Source organism: Molothrus aeneus, chromosome 6, assembly GCF_037042795.1.
Source record: "Molothrus aeneus isolate 106 chromosome 6, BPBGC_Maene_1.0, whole genome shotgun sequence".
Lineage (NCBI taxonomy): Eukaryota > Metazoa > Chordata > Aves > Passeriformes > Icteridae > Molothrus > Molothrus aeneus.
In genome coordinates, this window is record NC_089651.1 from 56,980,102 (window position 1) to 56,997,428 (window position 17,327).

At 43.5% G+C, this 17,327-nt stretch overlaps 1 protein-coding gene across 1 annotated transcript; it reads right to left on the reverse strand.

The window, feature by feature from the left end:
- Positions 1-6,611: 6,611 nt before the first annotated feature.
- On the reverse strand, positions 6,612-16,999 carry SNAPC1 (small nuclear RNA activating complex polypeptide 1). Its single transcript, XM_066551692.1, has 10 exons — positions 16,837-16,999; positions 15,938-16,097; positions 14,780-14,920; positions 14,213-14,317; positions 13,131-13,289; positions 12,658-12,732; positions 11,977-12,039; positions 10,909-11,047; positions 10,146-10,226; positions 6,612-8,691 (listed from the first exon to the last, which is right to left on the reverse strand). The coding sequence occupies exons 1-10, from the start codon at positions 16,962-16,964 to the stop codon at positions 8,657-8,659; spliced, it is 1,086 nt and encodes a 361-aa protein (XP_066407789.1). The 5' UTR covers positions 16,965-16,999; the 3' UTR covers positions 6,612-8,656.
- Between the last annotated feature and the right edge of the window lie 328 nt (positions 17,000-17,327).

Here is a 17,327-nt window from a genome sequence, read left to right on the forward strand (position 1 = left end):
GATAGAAGAAATAATAATTGATGATTTTTGAGTGTATTTATAGTAAGGAAGAAGACAAGGCTGTTAGTAGAGGAACAGATTAGAAAAGATACATGAAAATTTTTGTGAATTAGACTATGTATATAAGTAAATGTGTATATGTACCTAATTAAATGTCTATACAACTTTTACCAATTGTATTAACACTAATTACTTTAAACCAATGAATATAATAAGAACTCACTTTTGCCTTCAAACCTCTAAAAATGTTATTCTAAGCCTGGCTGTAGGATTCACAAGACCAGCAGCTCTTTGGCTTCTGAATGCTCTCTGCACCTTTGTAACTGCAGCCCAGTTCTTCAGTGAAGCCCTCTCCATCCTCTCCTCCAGGACATAGAAAGGTGCCTATCTTTGTGAAAAACAAACTCTTCTCAGAGAATATAGCATCTCAGCATCCCTGGAGAATATCCCCCCCACCCCTTGAATCAAAACAGGAAGGAAACAGATTTTGAATATTCTCCAATTTACTTTGAGGTCTGACTATGTGCCTAAATGTTCTCTCACAGGGACAGGTGCATGGGCACAAATGCAGGCTCTTTGTGGAAGCACCTGTGTTTCACATGTTTAGGAAAGAAGATGCAAGTGCAATCAATATTTTCCACAAAGCAGACATTTCTTAAGATTTGCTTTCAACACAGCCAGATGTGATGCAGGTCTATTATTAGCAACAATTTAGGCAATGTTGCATCAAAATGAAACAATAATCAAAACCAAAACCAAGATACAGTGATGTGAACTTTCAAATGGAAGTCAATATACTTCCAGTATTTAGAAACTACTTTGAAGAGTCACATGTATGTTTCCTCTTTTAAATATATTCTCTTGGGAGATCTTTGACTTTAAAATATACAGAATGGTCTTACTATTATGAGGAGACCGTCAAACAATGAAATCATTTAGGCTGGAAAAGACCTCTAAGATCACCAAGCCCAACCAGCACAGCCAAACCCATCACTAATCCGTGTCCCCTAGTGCCACATCCACACTTCCTTTAAATCCCTCCAGGGATGGTAACTCCACCACTGCCCTGGGCAGCCTGTTCTGATGCTTGACAACCTTTTCCACTATTTTTTTTCCCTAATATCTAATCTAAACCTCTTCTAGCACAGCTTGAGGCCATTTCCTCTTGTCCTATTGCTTGTTTCCCACACAGCCTGACCCCCACCTGGCTCAGGGAGTTGTAGAGAGTGAGAAGGTCCCCCTGAGCCTCCTTTTCTCCAGGCTGAGCCCCCCCCCCCCAGCTGCTTCTCATCAGATTTGTTCTCCAGACCCTTTCCCAGCTCTGCTCCCTTCTCTGCACATGCTCCAGCCCCTCAATGTCTCTCTTGACATGAGAGGCCCAAACCTGAGCTCAGGATTCGAGGTGCAGCCTCACCAGTGAGAGCACAGAGGGACAATCACTGCTCTGGTCTGGCTGGGCACACTGTTCCTGGCACAGCCCAGGTGCCTTTGGCCTTCTTGCCCACCTGGGCACACCTGGCTCGTGTTCACTGCTGCCAACACCCCCAGGGCCTCTTTCTCCAGGCAGCTTTCCAGCCACTCTGCCCCAGCCTGTGGTGGTACCTGGGTTCTTGTGATCCAGCTGTAGGACCTGGCACTTCACCTTGTGTCTCATAAAACTGGGCTTGATCCATCAATCCAGCCTTCCCCATCCCTCTGCAGAGCCTTCCTTCCCTCCCAGCAGATCAGCACTCCCACCCAACCTGATGCTGTCACCAACACACTCAATCCCTTCATGCTGATCATCAATAAAGGGCTGAACAGCACTGGCTCCCACAGCTTTAATTAAAACTGCATTAGAAATGGAGTCAAATGATCCACAGCTCCATTTGGCCCTGACCTGAACTGTGTCCAAGCTAAACTCATTTCCAGTTGAGCTGAAGCCATAGTGACTGGAAACCAAACTTCCCTCACTTCTGATCCTTGAGCCAGCAGGAACAATGAATTATTCAGCAATTAAACCAGAGCAGACAGCTGTAAAATGGATCTCTGATCACCTCAAGTCATCACTGCCACCTCTTCTGGCAGCCCAGAATCACAGAGGGAGAGAGAATTTCTGGCTCTTTCTGCCTTTCTCAGAGGAACAACTCTGACACAAGGACAGAAGTGGGCACTACCTGAGCCCTCAGGATGCCCTTGCTCTCCTCCCAGAGCTCCCCAGACAAGACAATCCCTGGTCCTGCTGATGGTGCCACTGCTCCATACAGGTACAGGAGAGGCTGGCATCTGCTGAGGTTGGATATAAAGCCAAACAGAACAATACAGATTTTCCCACTTCAATAAAAATCATAGTTTAAATCTAAGTGGAATTTAATACAAGTAAACCAAGTCCAAGGAATGCCAATTTATTCATTTTAACATCAGGCTTCCCTCCAGTCTTTTTCATTTCAGGTTATTATTTCTCAATCAAAACATTTAGCAATTTTCAAACAGGTGAGGAGTCAACTGTCAGACATGGATCCCTGCTGTAAAATCTAAATCATGGAAGGACAGATTCTGCAAAAGTGTACTAATACTACTCTAAACAAACCAGGTTAGTTCCTAATTCTGCTAAGGCCACGCTGAAGCACCAAATGGCTCCATGCTGTGGAAAATCCACAACTCCACCCGTCAGCCTGGGCCTTGCCTGGGATGACCCTTCCTGAGGGACACAGCCTTGAAAGAAAATGAGGAACAGCAAACACAAAGGAACATCACCAAATGGCAAAAGGGGGAGAGAAATTAGACTCCTGAATAAGTCCAATTATTTTAATAAAAAGCTCAAGCCTAGGATTTTTTTTCCTGAGAGCTTGCACACTGCTGTATGGCATCCTTAAAGGCTCATGTGATTATTTTCCCCAAAGCTGGCAAAAGATGTAGCAAAATCAACCCAGCAATCCTCAGGAAGCATTGGAGTTGTCATTTTTATAGTAAATCAGGAGGAGACTGCCAGGGCTGTGTCTAACAGCAGCAGTTCAGGTTCAGCAACTCACCAGGGATGTGATCTGAAATATTAAGGGAAATACCTGGCAGCAGCACCACTGTCACAACCATGAGCTGAGCCAGGGTGGGTCAACAACACCATCAATCAAAACAACACCCTCATCACTCAAAAATCCTCCCTCAAATCATTTCTATTATGCTGTGGTAAGAAAACCCAACAACTCCCAGGCTCCCAGACATAGACAAGTCCCCCGTGATTACAAGAACACCTGTTCTTCGTCATTAGCTCAAAAGCCAGCTTTCCTGTTCCTTTATTCTCCCTGGAATTGGTGTCTGTGCACAGGAACCCTTTCGGTAGGAAACACACGGGCGGCACAGCCCGGCCCCGCTCGCTGTGAGACCCGCACCGGGCAGCGGCCGAGGGGCACCGCCCGCAGCCGGCCCGGGGAGGGGACAGCGACCCCCGAACCTCCTCTGCCACCCCGCCGGGCCCCACGGCGGAGGCTCCTCACCGTCCCAGGGGCAGGGCCACTGGAGCTGGGCCCGGCTTCCCCCTCCCGGGTCCGTCAGCATCCCTCAGTGCCCCGCTTCCATCAGCATCCTGCATCCCGCAGCATCCCTCTCCCGTCAGCATCCCGCTCCCGTCAGCATCCCGCTTCCATCAGCATCCCGCATCCCGCAGGATCCCGCTTCCATCAGCATCCTCCTCCCCGCAGCATCCCCCTCCCCGCAGCATCCCACTCCCACTCCCGCAGCATCCCGCATCCCGCAGCGTCCTGCTCCCATCACCATCCCGCTCCCTCTCCCATCAGCATCGCGCTCCCCGCATCCCGGGCCAGCACCGGGCACCGCCCGCCCGCACTCACCGTCCGTGGCCATGGCCGGGCCCGGCTGGGCGCGGAGCGGAGCCCGCGGGAGGCAGCGCGGAGGGTGCGCGCCGGTTCGGCCCCGCTCGGTTCATCCCCGCCCGGCGCGGGCAGCGGGGGGAGCCGGGCGCGGCCGCGGGTCCCGCGGGGCTGCGGGAGGGAGCGGCGCTGCCTCTGCCGGGGCGGCACCGGGAAACGGGGCTCTGCCACATTTCACCCCGAAATGCGGCCGGGGGGCTTGGCTGCGCCTCCCAAAATGCCGTGCCATGGCTATTCATGGTGCTCAGGACTGGGCTGAGCGGCTGGCAGCACGTGTGGATACCAGCGGGATGGACAGTGACAACTCCAGCCCCGTGTCAGAATCACCTGCTCAGCAGGGTGCACCGAGCCTGTCTCTCGGGTTTAATTGCTACCTCACTTTTCAAAACCCATTTTTCTAATAACAAAATAGCAAGTTACTCCCCATCTCCAAGAAGCCTTAGCAGCTGAGGGTTATGTCCTCTTCTGTCCTGCCTCATTTCCCATATTTCCCAGATTTACATTGCTGTGACTAAAGAGGAAGCAGGTTGGTGTCTGTTGGCTGAAAGGTAATGTTCCTTTGATGGTTTCTCTTACAGCCAAACTGTGTCACAGCATAGAGATTGACCCGGGGCTATGATGATGGTGAAAGGCCCAGAGGTGAAACCACACAAGAGCAGCTGAAGTCACTTGGTCTGTTCAGCTTGGAGGAGACTGAGGGGAGAGTTTATCACAGTCTACAACTTCCCCTTGAGGGCAAGAGAGGGGCAGGCACTGATTCTTCTCTGGTGCCCAGTGACAGGACCTGAGGGAATGACCTGAGGCTGTGTCAGGGGAGGTTTAGGTTGGATATCAGGAAAAGGTTTTTCCTCCAAAGGGTGCTCAGGCACTGAACAGGCTCCCCAGGGCTCTGGTCACCAAGGCTGACAGAGTTCAGCATTTGGACGAGGCTTTCAGGCACAGGGTGTGACTCCTGGGATGGCCCAGGCTGGGCCAGGAGTTGGACTTCTATTTTTGTTGTAGATCTCATTCATCTCAAGGTCTCCTACAACTCTAAGTGCTAGGAGAAACACAGAGCTCAGCACATTTTAAAATTCCTTGTAGCTGATAAATTCCAGGAGTTCTATTTTCAAACGTTGGGCTGCACATGGAGGAGGGAAATATTCCATTATCTGGCTTAATCATGTGCCCAGATTTGAGGACCAAGATGAAAATGGGCTGAGGAAGCCACTTAGCAAGCTTTGTAAAATCTGAACAGGCAACTCCAGATGCAGAATGAGCTTCAAAATGAAACATTCCAGACAAGAAGGGATAAAATACCAGTGTCATTTGAAGAAACCTGCTCTGCAGGGCTCATGTGATGAGAGAATACAAACACTCTGCATAGAGTCCAGTTACATAAGATATTTAAGTAAAACATCAGAATAAACCTTGAAGTATCTTTTAGTCCTTTAGGATCAGGTCTACCTTTAGAATCCTAAAAAAAAAAAGAAAACAAAACCAACAACAAAAAGAAAACAGACTGCTTTTGATTTTAGTCTGAAAAAGAAAGGGTTTAGAATGAGTGGAACAGTCTCTCCAGCTTTGTAACTTGTCTTTATGCAGATGGTGATGAATTAATTTTTCTCTGTGCTCACTACAGTAGAGATGTGCATTTGGTAGCAACACAAATTCACTTAATAAGAGAATTTCACAGTAAACAATCTGGCCTTACAACAAACAGCAAAATCCCTTTTACTGTAGGATTCTCCAGTTATTCTGGAGGTGATACCATTGACACTAAGCTGTACCCACAGAGATCTCCACTGTCACCCATGGCATTTGGAATTTTTTCACATCACTCCCATATTGCTATTTCAACTTCAGTTTGAAGGCTGCAAAAACCTCCAGGTTGAGCACAGCTGCTTACAGGAGCATTCCTGAGCTGGTATTTGAGCTTCATTTGTCCAGTATTTTGCACTTACTTTGATTTAATTAGATCTTGTTGGTTGCTTTAATAATAAGAATAAAAAATATATTGTACACTTTCACTTAAACAGTTTCCAGGTATTCAATAAAAGACTGGACATTGTACTCAGGGCTATGCTCTGATCAGTCAAAAGTTGGACTCGGTGATGCCAGAGATTTTCTCCAAGAGAATTGATTCTGTGATTCTGTAAACTGATGTCACCTCCAGGTGTTTTAGTTGTGTTTTGTTTTTCATCACCCACATTATCCTTGCAATCACTGAGCACTGGCTCCAGCCTCCACTAAGAGGATCTTTCACCTTTGCCAAAGAAATTGTGATTTTTGGATGAACAGTTGGGCATCTACCGCAGAGAAGCTGCAGCCAAAACACATTTATTCAATTTATTTCTGAAAACTGTAACAACATCCAGATACACACTGTCATATGGCCTCACTCCTATCCACCAGCACAGCTGGAAGTTAGGCTGGCATCACAGAGATTGAATTTCCTTGCAGACTTTAACCACTGCATAGCTGAGACTACAACCAGGAGAGAATTTAGATCTCAGAAAGTCTACTACTACTATTACTATTTGGATTTCCAGAATTATCGTTGAAGGGTTTTTTTTTAATGACAGCTGCTTGCTTCAATGAAGCATTTTAGGAAGTCCCTGTCCTGTTTTTCAAAGCCTGTAATTGCCCATCAGACTGCAGCAAGGGATTTTTTCTTTTAAAGATTACACCACCATTGTGAATCTCTGCTTACAGCTGCCTCTAAATTCTCAGGATTACTGTTTTGAAACATCACCATGCATATAGTCAGCAGTTTATTCTAAGTTTATTCTTAATCATGACTTCCATTTTCCATCTATGTAATTTTATAAACAAATTACAGAACATTTGTTTTCATGATTACAATACGAAAACAATTTCTTGATAGTTGAATGCACCCATCCTTGTGCCTAGCCAAGCCTTTGCATGCTTTGTACATCATTTGCAGAGGAGTGCAGAGAGGACTCATATCACTGAGTATCAAAAATTGTGACAAATTCCACCCCTTACTCAGCTCTTGGGAGGGCTCAAAGGTATAAGGAGAGGCAAATTAGATGGTCATGTTATGAAAAAGTGCCACTGCAGGGAACAGTATTAAATATGTTCCTTAAACATGTTACTGAGCAAAGCTAGGCTGATTAAGCTTCCCTTTGAGGCCTCATCTGGTTTTTTTTTGTACCTGCTCATCAAAAAGTAGAAGTGCACAGAGGCAGGGTTTGTGCAGGTAACAGAAAAGCACAGGCATTGTCCCTGCCAGAAAACCCAAATAAAACCAAAGTGTGCAAACTTTACAGAAATGATAGCTCCAAAACTTTCATAGCCATAGATGAGTCCTTTTAAGACCACATTTGAGCCATCCACAGCCTTAGCCCAACCTCAGGCCAAAGAGGAAGAGTGAATGATAAACCAGAAAAAAAGAGTAGAAACTAAATGTATGTATGATTACTTTAACTGTGTTGTTACTGCTATAGGGGTTTATACTCTGTGTAGAAGTATTCTTTTTCTATAATAATTAGATCTGGGCTAATAATGACTTTTGGATTAGATTGTCAAGACTTTGGTTATTTAACTGAGTACTTCACTGTTCAGTTTACAGTACAGTAAGGTTTAGCTTTATTACAAAGTGTTTCCTCTTTTCTCATTAACAAGGTTGAGGGCACCTCTGGCACTTCATCATCAGCTTTTCCAGTGTCCAACCTCATTTTGGCCCATTCCTCCTTGCCAACCAACACATTTAATATGGAAACCTTTGATAGTAAAACCATTTGTATCTCCATTTAAATGTTTTTTCTTCTAGGTAAGAGCACTTCAATTCATCTGGCCTTTTGACAGTCATACTACCAAATGAATTAATTCAAATTAGGTTCTTTTTGTATTCAAAATCTTTCAAAATTCTAATTTATATTTCTTCTTGTAGAAAAGGACACTTAACTCCTTTGCCTTTCTTGAAAGAACAGCTGTGATCAACTGGAGAAATTCCAAGGAGAGTAACTCCACATTCCTCTTTAAACTGTTGTGGTCAGATGGGGATATTTAAGGCTACAGCCTTCCAAGGTTGAGTGACACAAATTCTACTGGTTTTAGTGTTTACAGAAACATTCCAGCTGATGATTCTCAGTCCATTTGCTTCATCTGCTGCACTGTTGCCAAGCAAATATTTCCCCATGCTGTGCTTGTTCTCGGTGCTCAGATCCATGTTTATTTCTGCACTCACTTCTTTCACTCCCCTCCAATTTATAAAGATCATTTTGAATTCCAGTCCTGCTCTTGTACAGTTTAGGGTTATCTGCAGAATTAATGAACACCCTTTACCTCCTTCCATTTTAATACACAGTAACTCCAGATCTACTGGAGACAGGGCACAACAAAAAGCTTATCAGCAAGTTCATTTCCACATGTGTGGCATCAAACCATGACAAGCAGTGAAGTTTACACACCATAAAATGAAGCAAGTCAAGCATGAAAAATAATTTATTGCACTAATTTTCAACAGTCAATAACCCTTATGTTCAGAGATAAAGGATTATAGACATGTCTTACATGGGTAAATATTCTCTGAGCCTTCTCTTTCCAGCTCAGTCAGGACACAGCAACTTCAGTCTCCCACAAAAAGCGTTCACCAGGTGAATAAAGGCTCCACAAGACAGCTGAAGTATCCCAGTCACTACCAGCATCCCTTCCAGCATCATCTGTGCTTCTGGTCCCAGACACTTCTTTTATGTTCAAAGGTACCCACACAAGCACTTGGTATTACCTCTGACATTTTCATTTTGCTATTAAAATTAAAATTAGTGCTTCTCCAGCTGGATCCTCTAACGTCGTTTTCTCCTCTTGGGGAGAGATACTTCTGAAAGAAAATAAAGAGAAAGGGTTTTTTAAAAGCTTTTAAATCCATCTTCCCACATGGGAGTTGTTCAAGTAGAATGAATTCTATCCAGCACAGGAGATTAACTAGATAAGCTCTTAAGATCCCCTCCCAGTCCCTCTCCACATGATTTTCAAATATGAAAAAAAATCTTTCTGGATTCTAGAGCACACTGTCATTCAAAGTATCAACTGAAATTCCATTGATGAATATTGTACTTCAAAACTTACTTCATCTTAAAAGCTTTCTGCTCCTCACCAACACCTTTCAGATTTTGTTGTGAATTTGACAAATGGAATACTCACAAAATATCTGAAGAGAATGCTTATGAGTATTTTTTATGCTTCAGAATTTACTGGAAAATTCTGAGAAATGGGAGAATATTCCTAATTTAGAAAGAAACTTTTTATCCACCACAAGTGGACAAGTGAAGGGAAAGTAAACAAAGTACAATATTAAATGCTCCATGGCACCTTCAATCTGACCATTTAAAACTGAATGAATTCCCACTGTCTACAAATAAAAGTGACCAGAGAATGTAATCTCATTTCAGTACTGTGGGATGCTCCTTTGCTTCTAAAAACAGCAAATATAAATATACAATGTCACTAAAAATATATTTTAATATATTTAAATGTATTAAAATATATTAAATATCCCTTGTATTACATATCCTTCCATTACATACAATTTTGGATAGTAATTTACTACAGAAGGTTTTTTATACTGTGCCATGTTCTCAAGCAGCTGAGAGCAGACCCTGAAGCTTCTGAGTTGCAGAGCAGCTCAGTATCATCCAACATTGATGCTTCTGCAGAGCAACTCCACTGTCAGCTTTGAGCATTCTGCTTTACTATTGCTTCCCAATTCAAATCACATTATTTCCAGAAACCTGAGTGACAGCAAAGCCATTCACTCCCCTGCTGCAGTTCCCAGAGTCCTCCCCTGACAATGTCAGATAGCTTCCAGCACAGCAGAGGATGCTACTGCTGTGCTGGAGCTCAGTCCATGAAACACTGCCCAGCTCAAAGTAAGGCTAGAGAGGAACCTTCTCTCCCCTCAGCAAAGGTGAGGGCAGCAAGGGCTCTTCTCTCCAAAGTTCACAGAGTTACCAGAACACTTCTGTAAGTGGGTGACTGACCAAAAAAATCACCTTTTCCCTACACCATGGAACTCCTCAAGACAAACTTGTATTACAGAAGAATGACACTCTTTTAAACTGGACCAGTTTTAACTTTGAATACATTATGATGAAATCTATGCAGAAAAAATTTACTCTGGGGACTTTGTGGTGGCACTTCAAGGTTTCAATTTTCATGCAACAATTTGCAGGCTAAAACCAAACCTGGCTTTTGCAAGGCAGCAAGACATGATCCAAATATTAAAGGGATATTCAAAAACAAGTTACTAGTTTGCTGGAATTGCAATCATTGTACCTCCTTCCTCTGAGTCCTCTTCTATGATTATTGGCATCCCGATATGCCGAGTTACAGTTTCCTCTGCCACTTGCATTTCACCTGCACACAGATTTTAAGGAAAAACTGTCAGCTTTTTTTTGCTTCTGCATCCCTCATCCAGCAGTTAAAACACTGTTCACTGCTGCTCTCCTAAGATGCTGTCAAATGCTGCAGACAAACCTACTTTTCACAGTACCTTCCATATGGCTCACTAAGAAACCTTCAATAACAAGTAATTAACACTATCAATTTAAAGCAAATTAATCACCAACTCAGTTCAATAACTCACAATGCCCTTACTGGTCCAAAACACTTCATTTACTTTTTTAAAGTCAAGCAAAGGCAACACTGCCTAATGCTCATCTCTGAAGAGGGATTCATTTCCTCAGTAACTTTTTTTCCCTAGCAGAGGCTAAGCAAGTCTGAAAACTGAGTTTGGAACTTTGAAATTAAATTCCCATCTTCAAAATAAAAACAATTCAAAGAGTCAGGAAAACTCGAAGAGTCGGGAAAACTCAAAACCATTTTGCTGTTTAGTTTCATTTAACCTGTAACAAATAAGGAGTGAAGAAAAGATTTAGACAGCAGAGCAACTTCTATCCACTGAAGAGTTGGATATCAGAAAGAGAATTTCCTCAGGAAAAGTAATTTCTCAGTGATAACAGCAAAATTTAACCCAGCTAGCAAAGCAATGAATAAATTTTGCAAGCTCCCCAGGTTCATGGATTCAATAGAGAAGTACCTCTAACTTCTGAAGAACTTCTCCTTGCTGGCTGTGGTGTCCTGCTGGCTTTTTTACTTCGACCTGGAGATTTCCCACAACTGGGCCCTGATTCAGAGGATTCCAACTGCACTTGCCGATGTCTCCTGGATCTGGAAACCTGAATGACACAAAGAAAGCTGAACTTGTACAGCCAGATCTTGCTGTGGGTCACTTGACAAACCAGCAGGGACCAAAGCATCAACTTGATGTCAGGGTGGAAAAGAGATAGAAGGGGAAAGAGGGAGGGAGGACCCTCACTAGTTGCTGTTCTTCAGTTTTAACAGGACAATGCCCTTCTATGATTTAACGGGTGCATAAATTAAAATGCAAATAATGAAACATTCATTAATTCCCAATCCATTCTCTGTTACTACCACGCCATGCCATGCTGCATCCCCCTACACAAAAGAAACACTTCCAAAATCTGCTGCTCTGTAAAGCCTCCTGACCATCATACTTTGCTTAAGTGCCTAGAAAACATCACTGCACATTCACAAGTCTGGACTGTTTGAAAATCCAGAGCTGTGTTTCATTCAATGACACATTTTTCGACATGAGATTTTAATAAATAGAGAAAGGTGAGAAGTTTCTCATAGGACTGCTAAGAAAAAGACAAATCAACAATACTCTTTTAAGGGAGAAGCTACTGAAATGATGTTTTCAAGAACTTGCAAGTGACTTTAAACTCCCAAGTCCCATTTTCACAGGCATGTTCCAAGATTCCAGTATCTAAGATATAAAGAATCTGACCAATTAAACTCTCATGTATTTTTATTCTTAAAATTCCAAACAGAGAGTAGATATTAAAAGATACCCTGTGAAGGAAAATCCCCCAAGCACAGGCCTTATCTGCATTGCTCCATAAATCTAACAAGAGTAAGAGCTTTGGGTTTCCCTATTGTGTTAGGAAAACTAAATCATTCAAAAACTGAATTACAGAGTGCAGTTTTAACTCATTCCTTTTTGACCCAACATTTACATTAAACTGGTACTTGAAACTGTTCTGGAAAAATAAAGACATTTCCCATTATCAATTTTCATACTCACCTCAACAACTGCAGAATAAGATTTGTATTTGATTCTTGCCAGGGCATTTGCTCTTTCAGAACCCTGTAAAGAAACAAGAGTCCAGTCAGAAAATATTCTTATTCTATTCTAGAAATACTGAAATATTGCATCAGGCAACCACGTGAGCAATAGCTCACTACAGCTGTAACTCTATCATTAGTTCTACAGAATTTCCATGCCACCAAAATGGTACTTCAAGGAAAAAAAAAAATCATTAAAAAGACAGAGCATAATTTTGGTTGCTTTCACTGTAACAAAGCCCAGGAGGAGAAAATTCAAATTTGAAACTTAACATCTTACCCAAATTCAAAGCAGATAAGTACAGCATAAGACAATTTTGTAGCATAAAAAAATGAATATTGCCTTGAGCTGAAACTCCAGGAGGAAGTGTAAAGGAGTTTGGCCAAGAAAACACAGTTCTTTTCCCTCCTCACCTGAGAGAGACTTTTTATGGTGATCATCTAAGCAGTCACAGCAGTGAATGCTCACAGCTCAACAGAAAACAATGAGAGTTAAAAACAAAACCAAGCAACCAGCACCACCAGCTGTCCTTGGACTTTATTCTGACACTATCAAACTTTGATGTGCACTGCTTAGCCTGAGATCTGAAGTCAAAAAATGAACAGATCTGGCCTGTGCAACGCAGCAAAGTTTCTTTACCTCTGATTTTAGCAAAGTCTCCTCTTTCTTTTTGTCTTCTGTTTCAGGAGCTACTTTAGCATTTTGGAGTAATTTCTGTGGGGAAGAAGAGTGTTTTTCTTTAAACATCTGTGATAAACAAGACAGCTAAAATCCAAGAACTGTAAAAAACAAGACAAGTATTTACACACGTGCCCACATCTCCCTTACACTGTGGCCTTTCTTTGATCCAGGAATGTGTTACAGAGGTATTTAATGAGGTCAGACCTTCAGGGCTTCCCTCTCAGCAGTCAGTTGTGGTATCCCAGAGGCAAGACCAGCCACAAGTCCTTTCTTCCATACCACATCCCTGCCTCAGGTTTCACACACTGAAAGCCTTCAGTGTCACAGTTCCTTCTCCTTCAGTCTGAGATGTAATCACACCAAGAAATGCAGCTCTTCTATGTTCACCCAACCTGCTAAGGCCCCACAGCACAGTGGTTGGTAGTACCTACCATTCTGTTCTGCTGCCATTCCTGATGTTCCAAGGTTATGTCTTTGAGATTAACCACAAAGTCATCTTTTATCAAGCTCAGGGCCTTGTCTGGCTGGGATTTGTCAGCTGAAATGACACACTTCATTTTCTGGTAGTGGTCGTGAATATTCATCAGTTCCTGAAATTAATTTTAAAAAAAGTGTCTTTCAGGAAAAAAAAAAAAAAGATTCCCGCAGGAAAGCAATATTGGTCCTCAATGTATAAACCCAGGGTTATAGAAACCATTTTAAGGAGACCATTGGACCAGGAGGAATGTTAGAAACTGTTTGTGGTTAGATTATTTGAGTTTTAGAGCCAAGGAATCATGCTAACCAGAACTGACCCATCAAATAAGCTAAAGAAGAAGAGTATCTTATACTATTTTAACTAAGAAGGTGATTCGGGACCACTGTGATTCTGATACTGTGGTGCATTTTCATCTCTTTGGAGGAAATATTTTACTTCACAGATTTCTGTACCACTGCAGTCAACCTTACTGATACACATTTGAATGAAAAAGCTGTAAAAAAAGTTCTACCACTGAGTGATATAAGAACCTTTACCTGCTTTATATAAGAACTTTTACCTCATTGAATTACTCAGGTTTTTATCAAATGCATCATATAATAAAAATCAAAAACATTTCCATATAATAAAAAACCCAATGTATGAAAGGAGAAATAAAGGTGGGAGAAGAAGTATTGCAGATAAGTAAATTCATATTATCACAAGTATCAATCCTCCAGCTGCAACCTGCAGATATATCAAAACAAACATCCTTCCCCCCTTTTCCATTTTTCTCTAAGTGACAATTAACCATTTACACCCTTTTACATCCTACTGAGGCAAAACCACAGAACATTAAAGCATATTTCAGTATTGAAAAAGGTACCACAATTCTTCCAAACTAAATGCCACAATTCTGAGTGTCTGGTAAAATTACCTGAGCCTGCATTCCACAAAAGGACAAGACTGCTGATTAAAGTTACAGCTCTTGGACAGCAGAGAAATTAAAACAAAGCAAACCCCATTGATTAATCTGTATTTTAGAGGTTACTGTACCTCCAATACATCATTAGTGATGAGGCTGTTTACTCGATTGCTTGGGTCCTTAAATTCTTCTTTAAAATAATTTTTCTCAATCTTCTTCTTAGTTCTGTAGGTCAGCTAAAACAAGAGGAAATGTTTGTAACATAAAAGAAAATTTTAAAAGGCACCTCCTCTTAAGAATTCCTACTGCATATCCATCAATCAGGAGATGGAAGATACTGAAAGGCATAAAACCACATAAAACAACAGCTTTGCTATCACATGCTCAGAGGCAGCACTTTTCACAAATTATTGTCTAGTTAAGAATTTAATCCAGCATTGACTAGTTGACTAATTTCCCCAACTGGTAAGACATCTCAAATCCATTAGGAACATCAGAGACTGAAAAACTAAACTATTTTCAGGTGAGAGGCATTCAAACATCCTCTAAGCTCTTCATCACCTACCTCTGTAAAGCCACAAATATTGCATTTTAACTGGCCTCAAGGCTGAGCTGACCATGAGAGCTGTTGAACTGTCAGGCACTGAAAGATGAGGGTATTTTGTTTAAAAATGTAAGTCATCAATGTAATAACTCACTAGCTTTGGCATTGCTGTGAAATGGAAGGCTCTGGCAAGTCGCAGTCTCCTGAAGATATAGACTGCATCATAGTGCTGGGCATCAAGCAGATCCAGCTGAAATTTCTGGATTTCAGGCCAATGCTTGAGTGCAATTCTGATCTGCAACACAAGAGTTACATACTGTTAAACCAAGATTTCAACCATAAAATTAACTGAGCTGACTACTGTGATCTACAGTCTACTGTGATCTCACTGCAGACAACACCTGCATGTCCAGAGCTGCAGAAAGGATCCCACTATAACATCTGTTACTGCTATCTTAATTTTATGCTCCTAAGATCATTATTATGTCACTTTCTTTGACAGTGACATGGAACACAAGTCCTTTCTGACATTTGAAAACATTCATTCTTCACATTCTGAAGTGTGTTTAAAATAGTCTGCACCTGGGACATTCCCCTTCACTAGTGATTAGGAAACAACACTCATACCAGGTTGTGCTGCCACTGAAATGCTCATAAATGTTCTCTTTCCCTTATTTCTTCCTTTCTCCACTCTGCCCACTTCACTTGCTCTCTGCTTAACTTTCTGGATAAGTCCTGTCCCCTCTTACAGCTGTATCCAGCAGTGGCTTTAAAATTGCCTAAATTCATCGTCATAAAAAGTTACTGATTCCTCTGAGGTCAAAATATGAGCCATTATGGCATCACTGCAGACTACTCCAAATTCAGTTATTTGAAGAATTTGGACTCAATTTTGCATTTGCACTCAACATATATCACAAAGTTCCTAAGCAAGCCACTTCTCCTTGCACTGAGTTCGTAATTCCTTCAGATATTGGTCTCCTACCCTAAAAGCAGCAAGGAGGGTGTCATTCACCCTCTCAACCTATTTATGAATTCCTTTTCTGGTTAACAGGAAGTGGAAATAATCCAGTCTCCATTCTCTTGGAATTCTGAAGAGTAACTCAGGCTGTAATGGGGTTCGCCCTGCAGCTGATGAACACATTCTCTGTCCCTGCATTTTCCAGTAGCTTCCAATCTGACTTTAAGTATATTTTTATTTTGAGAAAGCGAGAGGAAATGCCCTAACCACTTATGATGACAAAGCAGACAGCAGTGTACCACATATCTTATGCTTAGTATCTCCTCAGAATAAAACCTCAGGAACAATTACCTTTTGTTTTGGCTGACAAAGCTGGGCATTATAGAGCCCATACAGAAGGTACAGAGCACCAACTCGGATCTGGAAGGAGTAGGGGGGAAAGAAGTACTGCTGAGCCACATCTAGAGTCTTCTTTGTGATCTTATTCCTCTCCAAAGCTCTCATTCTACCACTGAAGCAAATAAACAAACAAACAAAAAAAAAGCAGCATGTTAAAACAGGTAAATATAAAACTACACGCTTTAGGAAAATTCATAATGCAGAAACAAGCTTTAGATGTTTTAAAAATAGAGAATCATTGAATGTCCTCAGCTACAAGGGACCCACAAGGATCACTGAGTCCAGCTACTGGCCCTGCAGACGACCCCAAGAATCACAACTGGCAGAGTTCAAGAAGAGTCTGGACAAGATTCTCAGCACAGGCTACGACCCTTGGGGTGACTTGTGCAGGGCACGGATCCATGATCCGTGTGGGCTCCTTCCAACTCAGGATATTCTATGGTTCAGTCAAACATGCACGCCCAGCGATCACACTTTTACATCTCCCGAGGATTGCACCAAGCTCCCTGTGGAGCCAGCGCTCAAACCACACACATTCCTAATGCACGAAATACCCTGAATTTAAAACTCTCTTCCATCATTACAGAGTGACCGATGCTCCACTTTCTTTAGAGGCCAGCCAGGCAACCCTCTCCCCGAGCCAGGCCTGAGGGGGCACACGGCTCACCCATACCTCCTTTAAGACTGGACTACCCCGGGGGGAAACAGCACTGGGGGCTGCAAGGCTGGTGAGGGGCAGGAGGGGAGAGGAGAAGGAGAGGAGCAGGAGAGGAGAAGGCGAGGGGCAGGCGCGGCTCGGCCTGAGGGGCGGCCGGGAGCCATCTCCGCCATCCCCTCCCTCCCTCACTCACTAGAAGATGGTGTGGAAGCGGCGCTCCCTCCACAGCTCGGCGAAGCGCTCGAAGCGGACGGTGTCTGCCTGCTGGAAGGCTCCGAGCAGCTCCTCGCAATCCTCCTTCAGCCCCGGCACGGCGCTCATCGCGCCGGCTCCGCGCTCACCCCGCGGCCGCTCCGCGCATGCGCTCCCGCACCACAGCAGCCGCGCGGCGCCTGCGCACGGCCCGTGCCGGGCGAGGCCGGGAGGAGCTGCCCGGGCTGTCCCTGAGGGAGTGGGGTTGTCCCATCCCCGGTACCGGGAGGAGCCGCCCCGGCTGCCCGTGTGGGAGTGGGGCTGTCCCGACCCTCTGCGCTCCCGCCGCGGTGCGGCCCCGGTAGCGAGAGGAGCTGCCTGTGCTGCCCGTGAGGGACCGGGGCTGTCCCATCCCCGGTACCGGGAGGAGCCGCCCGGGCTGCCCGTGAGGGAGCAGAGCTGTCCCGACCCGCTGCGCTCCCGCCGCGGTGC

Coding starts and splice junctions, on each gene's coding strand:
- SNAPC1 (XM_066551692.1), bottom strand. CDS start 16,964: ATGAGCGCCGTGCCGGGGCTGAAGGAGGATTGCGAGGAGCTGCTCGGA. Junction 16,098..16,836: donor CGCTTCCACACCATCTTCTA/GTGAGTGAGGGA, acceptor TATTTGCTTCAG/TGGTAGAATGAGAGCTTTGG. Junction 13,290..14,212: donor TCACTAATGATGTATTGGAG/GTACAGTAACCT, acceptor AATTAATTTCAG/GAACTGATGAATATTCACGA.